The sequence below is a fragment of the Arachis hypogaea genome, chromosome 3 (genome assembly GCF_003086295.3).
Source record: "Arachis hypogaea cultivar Tifrunner chromosome 3, arahy.Tifrunner.gnm2.J5K5, whole genome shotgun sequence".
NCBI classification, from domain to species: Eukaryota; Viridiplantae; Streptophyta; class Magnoliopsida; order Fabales; family Fabaceae; genus Arachis; species Arachis hypogaea.
The window spans coordinates 2719825-2736520 of record NC_092038.1 but is presented as its reverse complement, the minus strand read 5'-3'; the positions used below and the strand labels follow the sequence as shown (position 1 = coordinate 2736520).

General features: G+C 32.3%; 4 protein-coding genes across 9 annotated transcripts; 1 reads left to right on the top strand and 3 right to left on the bottom strand.

Annotated features, from left to right (window-relative positions):
* Window positions 1-1032: 1032 nt before the first annotated feature.
* Window positions 1033-4818, top strand: LOC112787288 (glycine-rich RNA-binding protein 4, mitochondrial). Of its 5 annotated transcripts, none has more exons than XR_011876603.1 (6): window positions 1033-1229; window positions 1351-1419; window positions 1521-1627; window positions 1711-1905; window positions 3355-3478; window positions 3571-4818. XR_011876603.1 is itself a non-coding variant. In XM_025830355.3 (4 exons), the coding sequence occupies exons 1-4, from the start codon at window positions 1118-1120 to the stop codon at window positions 1759-1761; spliced, it is 339 nt and encodes a 112-aa protein (XP_025686140.1). In that variant the 5' UTR covers window positions 1033-1117; the 3' UTR covers window positions 1762-2655. The 5 variants fall into 5 exon arrangements, 1 of the variants encoding a protein (XP_025686140.1); XR_011876605.1 differs by having other exon boundaries at window positions 3568-4818; XR_011876602.1 differs by having other exon boundaries at window positions 1711-1933.
* LOC112769020 (UPF0481 protein At3g47200) lies at window positions 3209-5939 on the bottom strand. Its single transcript, XM_025813415.3, has 2 exons — window positions 5711-5939; window positions 3209-4674 (listed from the first exon to the last, which is right to left on the bottom strand). The coding sequence occupies exon 2, from the start codon at window positions 4667-4669 to the stop codon at window positions 3329-3331; it is 1341 nt and encodes a 446-aa protein (XP_025669200.1). The 5' UTR covers window positions 4670-4674; window positions 5711-5939; the 3' UTR covers window positions 3209-3328.
* A 3299-nt stretch (window positions 5940-9238) lies between these two features.
* On the bottom strand, window positions 9239-11177 carry LOC112787240 (monooxygenase 3). 2 transcript variants are annotated; one of them, XM_025830352.2, is made up of 5 exons: window positions 10825-11177; window positions 10692-10757; window positions 10451-10613; window positions 10105-10333; window positions 9239-9931 (listed from the first exon to the last, which is right to left on the bottom strand). In XM_025830352.2, exons 1-5 carry the CDS (start codon window positions 11175-11177, stop codon window positions 9408-9410), a joined length of 1335 nt encoding a protein of 444 aa, XP_025686137.1. In that variant the 3' UTR covers window positions 9239-9407. The 2 variants fall into 2 exon arrangements, with proteins under 2 accessions (XP_025686137.1, XP_072081818.1); XM_072225717.1 differs by having other exon boundaries at window positions 10692-10745.
* Window positions 11178-11374: 197 nt separating this feature from the next.
* LOC112787272 (probable histone H2B.1) lies at window positions 11375-12054 on the bottom strand. Its single transcript, XM_025830354.3, has one exon. The coding sequence runs from the start codon at window positions 12052-12054 to the stop codon at window positions 11608-11610; it is 447 nt and encodes a 148-aa protein (XP_025686139.1). The 3' UTR covers window positions 11375-11607.
* Between the last annotated feature and the right edge of the window lie 4642 nt (window positions 12055-16696).

The window sequence follows — 16696 nt, the reverse complement described above, 5'->3', positions numbered from 1 at the left end:
GAATAAAATTAATTTTAAATATAAATAGGATAAATAAGAATAAAAACTAGTGTAATAGATTATTCAATTTATAAAATATCAATATGATTTTTTGTACAAGTGTTTAAATATAAATTATGTGTCATTATTATATGAAAGATACTATTTAAATTATAAAATTGTATGTCACTAATACATGAAAGGTTATTTTATTAATTATAATTCACTTATGTAATGTAATTTTAATTTATAATTGGATTTGTCAAAAAAATTGAAAAATAAATTAAATATAATAAAAATTTATTTGTGTGGAGGGTGGAATAGTTATTTCGACAGTTAAAGGAGTGAAATGTGGTTGTGTCACATGTACAAATGAATAAAAAATATACTTTAATTATAAATTGATTTAATATCAAATGAGTCCTAAAATTAAAAAAAAAATTGCACAAAGATACTGGTCCTCTAAAGACCCTTAATATTCTTTCCCCACAGTAGAACTCTCCATCATAACGTTGAGATTGCTATAATGGATACATCACTAAAGTCTATAACCGTCGATTTCCGACAATAATAACACGACGTAAATGCATTAGATGCTGAAAAAATGATAACCTCACAGGATAGAAATAAAAAAAAAAAAAAAACACGGCAATCAATAGATAAAGACACAAAGCTCTATACCACCTAATATATTATTAACTTTACCCCTTCGGTTCCTAAACTCGTCATCGGTACGAACAGTATCATTATTCTTTTGAAAGTGTTGTTTTATGGAAAGCAAATTTTAATTTTACTCTTCATAAATAATTTAGTGAGAATATTCAGTTGATTTATTTTTGTATGAACTATGCGACCCATGCAAAGTGAAAGACTACAATGAGTTTCGGACCGAGGTCAATAACCCCTTTGGACATCTTGGGCCAGTGCCCAACATATTTCCGTCCAAGAAAAAACAAAATTATTGTAAGTAAATTGAGGTTAACCCAATGCGCTTGGGCTTCGGCCCAGAGAAGACCCAAAAATATCCATTGCGCTGGTTTTGTGAAATGTTGAAAACGGCGCGTCGTATCTGTATTGTGTGCCATCTGCTACTGCTACCCAGAAAACTACACGTGTGTGTTCGAGTTCGAGTTCGAAGATGCGCCTAAACCCTGCACTTACCAACGCCACCAATCTTCTATTCAAGAACTCTTGCCCTTTTTCTCCCTTGCTATTCCCGCGCCATTCATCTACCAATTTGTTAGTCACAGGTCTCACTCAACTTCTTCAATCGCTTTCATTAATCCTCTTTTTTCTGTTCAATTTAATAGTAAAAACTGCATTTTTTGAGTTTGATTTATGGATTGCAATTTTAACTATTTTGGAACAAAGGACTATCCTATGATACGAACGAAACTGTTCTAAGAGATGCATTTGAACAACACGGCGAATTAATCGAAGGTAAAAATTAAACAATCTTTTTTCCTTTTCGTTCTTCTATTTTGGATTCCTCCATATCGGATTGCGCTACTATATCAGAGATCGAATTTATATTTCTACAGTTAAAGTGATATGTGATCATGTCACTGGCAAATCAAAAGGCTATGGATTCGTTCGCTTCACTACTGAAACTTCAGCTGCTACAGGTCGCAAAGAAATGCATAAAAAGGTCATCTATTTTTCTTGTTGAGAATTTTTTTTGTGTAATTTATATTACTATTGTCTTGAAAATTTTATTAGGGATTTTTGCAGATTATAGATGGGAGACGCATTCGAGTGTGTTATGCTCACAAACAAGCCTAGCTAGCTAGCTACGAAGTGATGCTACTACTGTTGTCTGGAATTTTTGTTTTGAGCTGGTTAGGGGTTCCTACTTCCTTGGTGTGTAAGGAAAACAAAGAAAGATGAATTAGAGTGTTTTTGGAAATGAAATGATATTCCTCAATGGTGCGCACTTTCTTAAGGATTTCATGGGGTATGGTCATTTGTGTTCTTTCCCTCCCTCCATTGTTGCAAATGGAACTGCAGTCCTTAAGGTAGCGTTTGTTTTGCAGTACTGAGACAGAGAAGGAGAGACTGAGACACAGTATCATGTTTGTTGGCTCAGAGATTGGTACTAAAATTTCTGTCTTTGTCCCCAAAATTTCAGTATTTCAGTGCCTCCAAAATATAGGGACACAAGGGACTGATATTTTTAGAAACAGAGACTGAAACTTTAATAATATTTTATACCTAAAATACTCTCATTTTAATTAATTAATTCCAATTTTATCCTTTGTGCAAATTAAATTAGAGTTTTATTCTTGTTTCAATTTTTGTCTCTCACTTGACACCAAACAGAATACTAAAACTTATTTCGGTCTCTGTCTCTTAGTCTCTGTCTCTCAGTCTCAGTCTTTCAGTATCTGTCTCTCCACCAAACGCTACCTAAGGGACATGGGTTGGCATTAGTTAATTTGATCTACCTGAGGATATTTTCCAGTGATCATAGGAGAATTATGTGTGTTGAGTTCATGCCTTAAAGTTTCTAAGCCACTCAAAAAGGATGGTGTTTGATTTATGGTTTTTGTTAGGGATGAAATCCATTAGGCATTAGTTCATTTCTTTCATAGTTTGTTTTCATCATTACTTTGTAAAATTGTGCCAAACACATCTTATTCTTTATTCTATATATATTTTTAGTTTATTTTCGCTTCATTAATAGACCCTTACTCTACAGAGACATTATGATGTTCTCTACGAAGTAAGAATTTTTACTCCATAGAGTAATTTAAGGAATCAATGTGTAAGGTTCTCAAATATCACAGAAGGTAGAATAGGATTAGTATAGAGATCGTATAGAGAAAGGGCAGAACTTATTTAATATCTATTAATTATTGAATAATACTACATATCTAAGTCTTTTTGTTAACTAAGTTTAACTAAGTTGGTCTAACACAATAAAAATTCGTTATAGTTAATATTATTCTAAGTCTTATTGTTTAACTTAGTTGGACTTAGTTCATAAAAAGATTTGGATATGTAGCATTACTCTTAATAAATGCTAAATAAGACAAATTCTAGTGGTTTTTGGCTAATTTTTTTTTGTTACTCAACATTTCCGATTTAAAAAGAGTAATTTCTCTATGCTGCCCCTGAACTTCTTGGCTGTTGGGGTTTGTCACACAATGTGGTTACCAATACGACTAATCACACATTGATAAACAACAACAACGACACAAGAAGATACTTTTATTGGATAAAATCAACACAAAAGTCAATTACAACATTATAGCACATACATTACTAAGTCTAAGTAAAACAACAGAGACAATATAGTAGCTGTATTTTCTTTGTTTCTTGTAAAAATTTAAGATGCAAACCTTATTTTTTAGTTGCTGATCTTGGGATGTACAGCATACCAAGCTTGAATAGAAGTGAGAAGCAATGCTGCAACGGCAGCCAGAAAGGCAATGAAAGACCATGGAGTACTGAAATAAGTGCTGCGTCCTTCAGCCAACCAAGTCTTCCATTTCTTTTGGTAATGTTCATTGATTTGATGCTTCACTTGAATATATCCTTTGCTGTAGGCCACAACATTAGTTCTGATCATGTAATTGCACATTTTAGCAGGCAATTCATGGCCTAGTTCATTGAAGAGTTTGGCCACTTCTTTGTCACTTCCGAGCAAGTTTTGGAGGACACCGGCCAACCTGAGTTCCTTCACATCCTCGGCTTCGTCTATCAAGGAATCCATCAAGAAAAAATATGAACAGAATTCGAAGTTGTTGCGAAAATCCGGGCACATCTCGAATGCAATCAAGTTGTGATAGAAATAAGGAGTGACATCATTCACTATCATCATTGGAAGCTTCAATTCTCCGCTAAACAAGTTGGAGGTGAAAGACACGCTGTTCCATTTCCACTCTTCTCTCTTGTTAAGCTTCACATGAATCCCTGCATTCCTAAGATCCCTGATATTTTTGTACCTGTGCCAACGGCCTTCTTCTTGAAGAGGAGGATCCATACTTATTATGTATTCATCTCTGAATGTGTAAAAGGTGCGAACATAATCAAGAAGATGAACCGGTTTAGCTCCATTGCGGTTTATTACCGATCCCTCAATTCCCTTGAAAAGGCCCATGAATACGAAATTATACAGTATATTCTCTAAGTGATATACCGTCTTTTCATCACTTAGCAGCATCAGCAACGTCAATGGAAGCTGGTTCTCCAGCAACAAAATATCTCTCCAGGTATACATCAACTGATCAAGCTTTAGATTCAGTGCTTCTGGATGCTGATCATCAACATTGTCCAAGAAATACAGCAATGCACATCCATCCACAAGCAACAACCAACTCAGTTCGTCGTCATTGTAGCTTCCAATCACATCCTTGCTGAACATGTTCCTCAATTGCTTGATTTCAGCAACTATAATATTATGCTTCAACTTGGCTCCTTGTTCCGTGCTAACACGGACTTGTTTGCTGAATGTTTCAATGTAGAGGGATGCCCAAAGATGTTTGAATTCTTCTCCCAACTTGAGATTTTCTTCACCATGATGGATGGGACCAAATGATATCATCTTGGGTGTGCAGTACTTGACAAAGTTTGGGTCTTGACGCAATAAAACAGGAATCCTTTGTATCATTGAACGTGGAACTTCATTGTCTCTTGCACATGCTCGACCAAGAAGATGGGCGATCCTTCTGTTCAAGCTCTCACCCATTGTCCCTAATAATATATATACCACCAAAATAGAATAACTCAATGAGAAATGTTAAAATCTAGCCTTTTGTATTATTATTAGCCAATATTTTGAGTTAACATCTTATTTTATTTAGTTAATACTATATTCTTTAAATATTATGTATAAAATACTGTAAACGGTAGTTAGGTAAATTCAGATGTTAAGCTCAGCTAAGATTAGTTATATATGAGATTGCATGGAAAGGAACCACTAAGTTGTTAGGAATTGTTTGGATTTGATTGTATGTGATATAACATGGGCAAGATTGCAATCTTCCAATAAGTTTGAGATTAAATACAATTTCATCTAATCTAATTGCTGCAAATTTGTTTTATTTACTCCTTAAGCAAACAATATTGAAGCTATAAAATGAGAAGGAAAGGCAATAACCACAGTGGAGAAAATAAACTATGATTACCGTGTACACACTCCACTTATCATTATTAGCAAATATTTTAAATCAATATTTTATTTTTTAAATATTATGTATATAAATACTATAAAGGACAGTTAAGTAAATTCAGATGTCAAACTCAACTAAATATAGTTATAACTATATTTGATTAGAGACTGTTTTGTATGAGTAAAACAATAATAAAGAAAAATAATATTTCAACATACATTTTTTAGGAGATTTTAATTATAATCAATACATAATTACCAAACATTTTATTTTTGCAATTATTTTTAAAAAGATTATATTCACTTGCATTGAAGGTTATCTATATGAGCCCTAAACTGATTACAAAAGTCATAAATACACAACAAATGAAAAATACAGAGAGAAATATGCATACAAAAGATATTGCATGGAAAGGAACCACTAATTTGTTAGGAATAGTTCGGATTAATTCGACATATGTGATATAACATGGGCAAGATTGCAATCTTCAGATAAGTTTGAGATAAAATACAATTTCATCAAATTTAATTGCTGCAAATGTGTTTTATTTTGTTATAAAATTAGAACGAAATCTGATAATAACACCGGAGAAAATAAACTATGTTCATCGAACTCACCTTACTATGTGAACAGTGAACACACTCGAGTATTGTTCAGATTCTAATCAACTTGCACGTTGTACCACGTACGTATATATTAAGTATGAACTATAACACACTTGTTCTGACACAAAAGAATGTAATGCAAGATATTAAAGGGCCTGGGAATTTAAGAGATACATATATATATAGAACTATCGAAGATGGTTATGAACTAGCTAGTAACGAACTTAGATTCTGATAAAACGAATCAAATAAGAGTTGAAGAAGTATGCATCTTCTAATTGGAAAGTTCGCGTTAACATGGCTCCACAATCCACATTCACGCGCCTTTAAAGACCGCCCTTATTAGCCTGCACCGTGGAAAAAACAAGAAAATAAACGAGTCCTTAAATTTGAATATTGACTCAAATTTGGAGGAGCTTATCAAGCCTTAACAATCTTTATTTTATTTTGCAATTTTCTAATAGGTAATTGGACATTCATAGTTAGTTTTTAAAATAATTTATTAAAACTATTTTTTTAAAATATATTTTTTTTAATTCCAGCAGTTATGTTTAATAAATGGAAAAATCAAAATAAAAGTTTATTTTCAATAAACACAAGTTATAATATTTGTATTTGTGGAGATGGAATCAATGCTTGATATCAATGATGATGAATCTAACTTATATATATTAATAGAAATAATTCTCAGTTTGATTTTTAAAATTTTTCAGATGTTCATTAAAATGGTCATTGACATCTCAAAATGATCAATTTAATTCTTGAATTTATAAATAGTAAATCCCATTATTCTCCAATTCAACTACTGCTAACATAGTGCTAATGCTAACATAGTGCTAATATAGTGTTAAAGTACGGTGTTAGTGGGATATTCTCCATGGTAGCGATAAAAGTGTTCGTTGGCTAAGAAAGTTAAAACTTTTATAAATAAAAAAATTAAATAATAAAATTTTTAGTTATTATTTTTATGTAAAAATTTAATCTTTTTTACTAATAATTAATTTTAACATTTGTTATTTAAAATTTAAAAAAACTTAACGTATATACTCTTATATTTGATTAGATGTAAATCTATTACATAAACAGAAATAATTAATTTTTAATTTTTTATATTTATTATTTAAAAATAATATTTTTTTCATGTATATAAAAACATAATTAGGTATTAGAATAAAAAAAATTTATATTGATAGTTGTAAAATTAACTCAAAATTATTATTTTTTAAAACAATTGAATATTGATTTAACTTTTAATCACATTAGTATTTTTTTAAATTATACGTAATAAATATTTGAATATAGATTAGAAAGATAAACAATAAAAATTTAAAACTAATGAAAATTTAAAAAAATATGAATATAATAATAATATTTTTTATTTGAATTATATTATTTTGTTAATTTTATTTTTTGTAGAATAGAAAGAGAGAGAGAAATATAGTGAGTTTGTTAATTTTAGAAAAAAAATTATTTTAATTGTAATAAAAATATTTTGTGACACATTTTGATTTATCAAATTACTAGTATAAAATATAAATTATATATAGAGTGGGAATGATAGAGAGAAATAGAAAGAGAGAGAGAGTTAGATAAGAGAATATAGGAAGAAAGTTTATTAATTTTGGAGAGAAATATTTTCTCTCAATTTTAATAAGAGAGTGTCATGTAACATATTTTAGTTATTAAATTAGTTAGTAATATATAATATATAATATAGCTATATTTCAATTTTTATTTCAATATTTTAATTTTAATTTAATTTGAATGCAATTAGAAAATATCATATTAAATATTTTAATTGTCAAATTTGTAATTAGTTAATTATAATGATATATAAGAGAGATAGAGTGGGTGAAAGAATGAGAGAGCTAGAGAAATAGAGAGGAAAAAAGGAGAACTCTTCAAATTTTAAAAGAAAAGATTTAATTTTAATTGCAATAAAAATGTGACATGTAATATATTTTATTGTAAACTTAATAATATATAATATTCAACAAATATAATAGATTCTCAATAGTAAGATGACACTACTAAAATTTTAATATAATCAAATAAATATTTTAAATTAATTAATAAGACTCATTTTAATTAATTAATTTTATATTAGTATAGAGACTAAAATGAGTTGAATTAACGAATTTTTTTAGCACATATTTAATTAATTCTAAAATCTTAGCCATGTTATTTTACAGTTAGAATGCCACGCTTGTACCGAAACATTTTATATTACTTCTGTGTTAACCATAATTGAATTAAGAATGAATGGATATTCACAATTTGTAAATTTTAGAATTAATTTGGTTGTTTTTAAAAACTAGAAATTTGAACAATTCAAAGATCCATTTGAACCAATTAACAGTGGAGTTTGTTCTGAGTTATGATCAAAGTATGTATGAGTAAAGCTTAAGCTAACATCACTTGTATCCACATCGCGACCGCCGGGTCAGAGGTGGCCCATTTGGCGATTAGTCTATGAGAAATGTAGACGGAATTCATTTCTAATGTGCTTAGTGCAAATCTGGACCTGTGTATTTTTGTCCACAGTATATGAAATAATATCTTTTCGTTATTTATTGAAATAATAAAAAAAAGGTCGTCTTTCAGTCTTTCATCTAATGTATAAAGATTTAGTATTTTTCCTAAGCTTTTGAATGTTATGTATATTTCTAAATTTGAGTATTATATCCGTACCCTCAAACTATTTAATTAGAGTCAACCTTTCTTAACTGTTTGTGAATTATACTTTTAAGCACATATATTGTTGAATGCATGGCACCTTCGCAGAAAAGTTAGAGTATCGTATACAAAGGGTGAGAAGGTGCTATCTATGTATATCAAAAATTGCTACTTGTGGTCACTTCATGTTTTTTTTTTTTTTTGTAGCTTTAGAAAATGAGAATTTCACAAATTAATTATTCAAAGGAAATAAATATAAATTCAAAGTCAGTAAGTTCTTTAAAATGTTTTTTTCTGAAATTTCCATCTGCTACCGGCACGTGACAAGACTTTTAAGAATTTCCAGCTTTCACTTTATTTATCATTTCAACGCCAATATTTTTTAGGTGAATTTTATGGTGCCTTACTATGGTGCCTAAATTGCCTAACTTTCTTTTAAAAGTAAAAAATAAAATATTTAAAATAAAAAATAAAATATTTAAAATTTATTAAATATTATCTATTTGTCTTTTTTAGTAAGTTAGACACAATATCAAAGGCACCATAGCATTCACCTTTTTTTTATAGCTCGTGTTGACTAGAGGTTAATTCCTCTTAGCCAAATAGCAAACACATGAAGTGACGACATCTAGCGGTATACAACCGGATTTTATATTGATGACATAATGCAGTGAGAGTCTAGTATATCTATTTAGTGATATATATGGATGGTTAATTTTAGCCTATGGATAAAATACATGGAGGTTCCCCAGTTTTGAGGATGTGGATTCAGGAAGAGACCAACCAAAGAAAGAAACTGGTGTCTCAGCACCGAAATCTAGATAGAAATTTTGTAAAATTTTAAGAGTGTATAGATACCAAATAGAATGCTAATATGGTTCTTTATTCAGTGATATTAGTTTACAACAAAAGTATCTTTCCCCAAGCTTAATTAATGAGGATGAACAACAAATAATTAAGTGATAAAACTATAAATAATTCTATAGAAAATGATACAATTAGAACGAAACTAGTATACTTTAAACATCACCTTTCATTGCTTCTCTTCTTGTAGACTCTCACAAGTGAAATTTGTATGCTCAAGCATCGGTTTAAGGCTTGCTAGCTTTGGTATGATAATCTTGTTCCTAATAGAACACACCAACGGATTCTCCCACTGCAATATGGATCCCACAAGGTGTGCGCGTACGGTTAGTGGAAACACACGGCGCCATCTTTCTGAGCCATACGACCTGAAAGCTTCTTCAACAGAGTATTGGTCTTTAGAGTTGATGGCCCCTGCAAGCTTCTTAGCAAGAACCACTGCATCCTCAAGTGCACAACAAGCTCCTTGGCCAAGATTTGGGGTCATCGGGTGCCACGCATCTCCAACCAACACAATTCGACCGGTGGAAGCAGGTGGACTTATGGTTGGCCAAAGCCAGCGATCTGCCAGCGGATTCCTGATAATGGTATCGTCCGGTGTAGAGTCCACTATGTCTAAAAGCTCTGAAGGCCAATTCCTAACTAGTTCTTTGGCTTGCTTCTTAAGCACGGATGAATCAGTTGTGCTTGGACCTACCATTTAAAATCTAATTTCCATTAGAGCCTAGAAAACATTTAACACTCGTCCACTTATTCAGAGTAAGATATATAGTAAGATATGATCCAGTATGATAATAGTGTAAAACTCTTGAGATTAACACAATAATCAATATTAATAACTTATATGGAATTTTGTTATTTAGGACCTGGCGATGGACTGTTGAAGCAGACAAACCAGTATACTTTGGTGGGAGAAACAGGAACATATGCTGCACGCACCCCTCTTCCGTAGAAGTAATTCACTCTTGGTTCATAAGGCTGACCATCTGAATAAGTAGCAAGCCCGCGGATAGCACAATAGCCAACGTACTTTGGCTCATGAAACCCCATCCACTTAGCTATCGGTGATCCAATCCCATCGCACCCTATTACAGTCTACACATGAAATCAACTTACTTTCTGAGAACTAATTCAACTTGATCATCACACTCGGCTGAATGGAGAAGGTAATCATGCAACTAATTGATACTTGATTAGTCCACAGTAACAAACCGTTGCATGCAGCTTAGAGCCATCTGCAAGTTCCAGCAAGATGTCTCCCTCTGAAGTTGGTTCAATCCTAGCAAGCTTTGAAGAAAATTGAATGGCACCTTTGGGGAGCTCAGCAGCCAACGTTTCCAATAGTATTCTCCTCTCCACACCACGTAACTCTTGGCTGTCGGTAAGAATATGATCATAAAACAATATAATAATTAGAAGAAGAAAAAGAAAAACAAGTTTACTTCACTCTTGCCTTGGATCTTCTTCAAGCAAATTGAATGAGCGTAGTTGCTTCCCATCCTCGGATCTGATAACCAACCTGTGCAACTGATATTATGAAAAATATGAACCACCTCTTCGAAATTGATATTCATGAATCATCATACCCTTCAATTTGCGAGAATTGAGATCTGAGACGATTCGCTACTCCAATAGCATCAAGTACGCTCCAACCATTCTTGGAAAGCGTGAGGGAAGTTCCACCGCTACGGAATGACTCCGCCTGCTCCAGTACGGTCGACTTCACTCCAAGCCTGTCAAGGGAGACAGCGGTTGCAAGCCCTGCGATCCCACCACCAACGATCACAACCTCTTCCTTTCGAACTTCACCATTCCCTCGATTTGAAGGCTGGAAGGAACCGCTGCGCATCAACATCTTTGTGGCATGAGACAGCGTTGATACAAAAGCTGAAGGAGATCTCAGGATCGTGAGACTCGAGGTTGCCGAAGCCATGGCCATCACCGTTAACTGCTACTTCGCACTTGCTAGCTAGCACGTTCGTGTTGACCTGTTGACTATGTAAGAGGAAGAAATATCTCGTTTTTTTTTTTAAATCAGGAAGGCCCAAATTACCCTGGCCCACATGTTATGTTAAGTAATAGTTAATTATCATGTTATGATCCCAGCTTTACTATTCAAGCGAATATGTCAAACTCTTCTACTAATAATGCACTGTCATTAATAGGGAAGCTATCAAGATACGATAACAGCAGTATGCGATCCTATCCTATACCATACCGTCAATTCTACATTTCCATCCACAAATGGATCGAGCAGATCCAATTTCTTCAATTACAAGATATTAAAAATAAGAGGCACTACTTCAAATCTAAACATACTTCTAACAAATTCCTAACACGGAAAACCCTCAAAATACAAACGACATCGTTTAAGAGCTGGTAAACTTAGTCACCGCCTTGGTACCCTCAGAAACGGCGTGCTTAGCCAACTCTCCGGGCAGCACGAGTCTGACCGCGGTCTGGATTTCCCTCGAGGTGATAGTTGGCTTCTTGTTGTATCGGGCAAGTCTAGAAGCTTCTTGGGCGAGCTTCTCGAAGATGTCGTTGATGAAGCTGTTCATGATTCCCATGGCCTTGCTGGAGATACCGATGTCAGGGTGGACTTGCTTCAAAACCTTGAAGATGTAGATCTTGTAGGTCTCAACGTTCTTCTTGTTCCTCTTCTTCTTCTTGTCCCCGGCGGCGGCACCTTCCTTCGGCAGCTTCTTTCCTGCCTTTGGCTTCTTCTCCGCAGGTGGAGCCTTCTCAGCCACGGCGGATTTCTTCTCCTCAGCCGGCTTCTTCTCAGCTGGTTTCTTCTCTGCCTTAGGTGCCATCACGAACCAAGATTTTGAGATTCTGAATGATATTAGGGTATGGAATTTATTGGGGCTTCTGTTTCAGGAAATTGAGAACGAGTTGAATTGTGTGTGTTTTGGATGGGTGGTTGCAGTTGCTTATATATAAAAACAATTTGGCGTTTTTATTGGCTACTGGGGTTTCACGCGGATCGCTGACGTGGAAAATTCTCTATCCGTGAAATAACGTTCTTAAAGTAAAACATGAATCGACGGTCGCGATGTATTGATTTCAGAAGTATAGGATGCGGATTGTTGAGTTGGGCATTGCATCCAGCGTTGAAGCGCATTTGTGGACTCTGTAAATGGACGGCTGAGGTGTGAATTAGAAAGTAGGGAATCTCCCTGCGCGCCTAAACCCAAATAGACAATTACCCTTCATCTTGCGCGGGTTAACTTTCAAATTAAGTTTTCCCAAATTTTTAGCCAAATCAAAATTGAATACTTTAATTTCTTTTACACAAGTTTATTTGTTTTTGCTAAAAGTAAGGTATGAATTTAAAAAAAATTAATCCATCATATTCAGAATTAAGATATTAAGCTTTTATGTTTCAAAACTATTTTCATCTTCAAAATTCAAATAAACATACGATTAAAACGTTTTGGAAATATATATTTTTCTTTTAATCTAACTTGTTGTCTTTTTTCAGAAATTAATTAATTAATAAAAGTAAAAATGGTGATCTTTAAGTATATTGTTCTATGTCGTGTAATTCACAAATGTGGATTTACTAAAATCAGTAACTCATAAAATGTAGGTTATGTTTTGACCGGAACAAAATACGCAAAAGCTGCATGCAGCTGCAAAACGCAGATTGCGTTTGGCAGGAAAGGAGAAGAAAATTTTAAAACGTGTGCCTGCCTCTTGCATGTAGACTAGAACTGTTGTGTTGACTGTCTGAGAATTCTCAAAATAGAGGTTACATTTGGTAGTTGTCAGGGACAAAATACAGGTTGCTTTTGGCAGGTTCTCTGGCTACATGAACATCACGTGTTGGAGGAAAGAGTTGAACGGGTCTTTATAACACAAAATACAGAAAGAAAGAGTTAAAAGAATTGTTCAAAAAGAGTTTACGGTGAGGGGTTGCAAGGGTTGTTCAGAGAGCTTGTGAGAGGAAGAAGAAGAGTATAAGGTTTAGGGTTTCAGATAGTTTAAAACGAAAAATGATTCGTGATTTTACTAAACCTAAAAACACATTATTAAATATTCAGATCATCCTCAATGGGTAAGTATTTTTTTTAATTTTATGATATATATATATATATATATATATATATATATATATGGATTTTATTTATTTATGTTATAAACTTATAATTAGTGATTTATTATTATTATTATTATTATTATTATTATTATTATTATTATTATTATTATTATTATTATTATTTTCACTAATGGCTTGCAATGTCTGAATACTACAATATACGGATAGAAGTTCAAAAAACGTGATGGAGAATTCTTACACCTTAAACCTCCTCACTCTCACGGTAAATGGGGAGTGTTTTTATTTGAACACGAGACTTTGACATCTTTGCAATCATTGCTTTCAACCATACTGGCAGAGTTTGGTAAAAAACTTTTCAATCACTGAAAATTTTTGTGACTGATTTCTACTTTGCCAACCAAGCCTTGTGAAAACTTATAGTATAGTTGAAGCTGGCATGAACTTCTACAATAATATACTTTACCTTTATCAACGGGTCAGCTTCAACCAACGACCTTATGGCATCTGCAATTGTATCTGGTCCAACTTGGCATGATCTTGTGAAATCGTGCCTATGGTGCACGTGTATTTGCCATTGTATTTCCTGATCTTCCAACACCCCTTCTTTCGAATCAAGCTAGTTCAGATAAGTCAATCGCACCCTGCACCATAACCCTTATAGTTCGCATAGAATGTTTATGGCTCAAACTCATAAATAGTGAAATCAATTCATCTAGAGATAGTATAGCTTTTGATTGCATATATCACCGACTTTCTAGAACCAAATTCCATTTCGACACTAAACTCACCGTCTTTCGCTGCAATGTTGCCTTCCCCTATGACATGCGAACCACCGTCAGTTGGATAAGACAAATAAAATAAATGGAAGTGGCAACTTTAATTAATAATCATAAGATAACATACCGATATTCGCATACTCAGGAAATTCCAGGGCATGCATGGCTTCGAGATTCATAGTCCGCATAAAAGATGAAATGCCAAAGAGATGCTGATTACAATCGCATGCGCCTCATTTTGTGCCGCCGGATTGCCTGCCAAGTCTCTGTCATCGTTTTCGTCATCAACTTTATAGTTGGCTTCAACCTCTTTTTCACTGTCATTGTTATCTTCTTCCCAATCTATATCCCCGAGTTGATCAACATTGACATCGTCGCCAACCGCATCCATCCTCGTATGTTGCTCAAACTCAACGTACAACTCTATCATCCACTGCATGCATGCGTCGTTAGTGATGGACATTAGTTGAAACTGTATCAGCCAATCAAATAATTGTACAGAATTGTCTTACAAAATATTGTTCACTCTTTTTCAAAATGTGACTTTATATATTCTCACAAATACCATTTTGCAACTCTACAAAACTCATGGTACATGGAATAGCAAATGAAAACAGACACTCACATACAAAAGCCACTTCTTCATGTATGTTTAGCATAGTCTCACCATTATAATACACTCGCATATTTATAATACCTTTCCTAATCTCAATCTCACCTAATCCAATTTTTTTGATACTACTAAATGCCAAAAAAAACTCACAAGTATGAGATATATGAAAGAAAGAGTAATAAGAGTAGAAGGGAGGTGAGAAACTTTGGATGTGTCTTCTTTCGTATTTATAACCAAGACTCTCGTTTAAAATAAATTTTCCTACACAAAACGCAACCTATTTTAGACCTGTTTTGGAGTTTAAAAAAAATTAAACATTGTGCATCCATAAACGCAGGCTGTATTTGGACCTAAAGAAAATAACAAAAAATAAATAAATAAAAATTCTAAAAAGCATAATACCAGGCTGCATTTTGATTATTTATGATAAAAAAAACAATAAAAAATGGTAAAACACAGGTTGCAATTTTGAGTTGACACTATAGCAGCGTAATTTTTTTGCACACCTCAATTTTATTAGATTACACCATAATTTTGTTTCATATAGAAAAAAATGAGCCTCTTTTTTCTTACAAGTTCAGTTAAAATTTTGGTATCAGTTAATAGTTATACAGGATAATTTGAAATTTTTATGTCATTTTTTAGGGTTTAGATAATTTTATCGTATAGAAGTCATTTTTATAGTTATAACTTTAATTTCGTTTGTTCGTAAATAAATTGATCAGCATTTAAAATTTGGTGAAAATTCAGGTGCAGTCGATTTCACGTGAAATTGATACTTGATAGCAATTAGATGAAAATTTAGTCAAATTAGTCAAATTATCTAACAGCTCTTAAGTATTAACTTCACGTGAAGTCAACTAAATCTGAGTTTCCACCTTAAAATTTTCATGAATAAAAATTATAACTTACTCGTAAAAACTATTTTTAACTACAAAATTTTTAATTAGATTCAATGTTTGAATTAAGGAATAATTATATGCATATACCATTTAAACCAACCCCGTAGGCTAACAAAACTAGTTGATCATAAAAATATTTGACTAACGTGATTCGTGGGTACTATTAAATTGGAACTATTTTTAAATGAATAATATCAGATTGATTTGAGTTTGGCTAATATCGACCTAACTAGTAATAACTAATAAGTAATAACCCTCCACCCACAAGGCTACATTGAAAAATTTTGTTACGTACGTAGCTTTCATTAATTCGCATAGTATATATATATATATATATATATATTTTCAACAATGTGAATTAGTTCCTGGATATAGTAACGAAGTTGCAGCAGGATTTTCTCCGAGGTTGCGAACACTCTTTATACCAGTTCGATAGAGAATAACATATTGTGAGGAGGCTTCGGCAAATGATAAAATGTTTTATTGTCTCCTTTTTCTTTTTTTCTTTTTATTATCACATGTTGTATTTTGTCTTTATGTTATGAAAAATATTTTCTAGTTGAGCTTCAATTTATATAAATTTAAGTTTTTGTAATTAATTGATAATTTTTTTAATTTAGATCTTTTAAATTTTAAATTTTTATCTTTGAGTAATTTTTTTATATTTTTTCTCACTTCTACTTATAAATAAATGGTAAGAAATTATATTTATATTTAAAAATAAAATTTAAAATTTACAAAAAACTAAATTCTTTTTGTTTAGCTCATCAAAGTCAGTCATAAGGTATCGTCTACATATGGTGTATAGTTAGAATAGTCTCGGTCGAATGAACACCGTATGTTGATTCAAATATCAAGTATTTTATTCCTCGATTTATCTTTGAAAATGCTTTGTCATAGAACGCAATGTTTTCTTTAACAAACTATATATATAAAAAGAAAGTTAATGACTTGATTAAACGATAAATAAATTTTTGAGAAAGTATAGAAAGACAATGAATTTAGTGTATAATGTATATAAGAGGGATAAAATTAAAATTATAATTATTTAATAATTAATTTAATTAATTCTTAATAATTTCGAATTTTAAATTTTAAAAA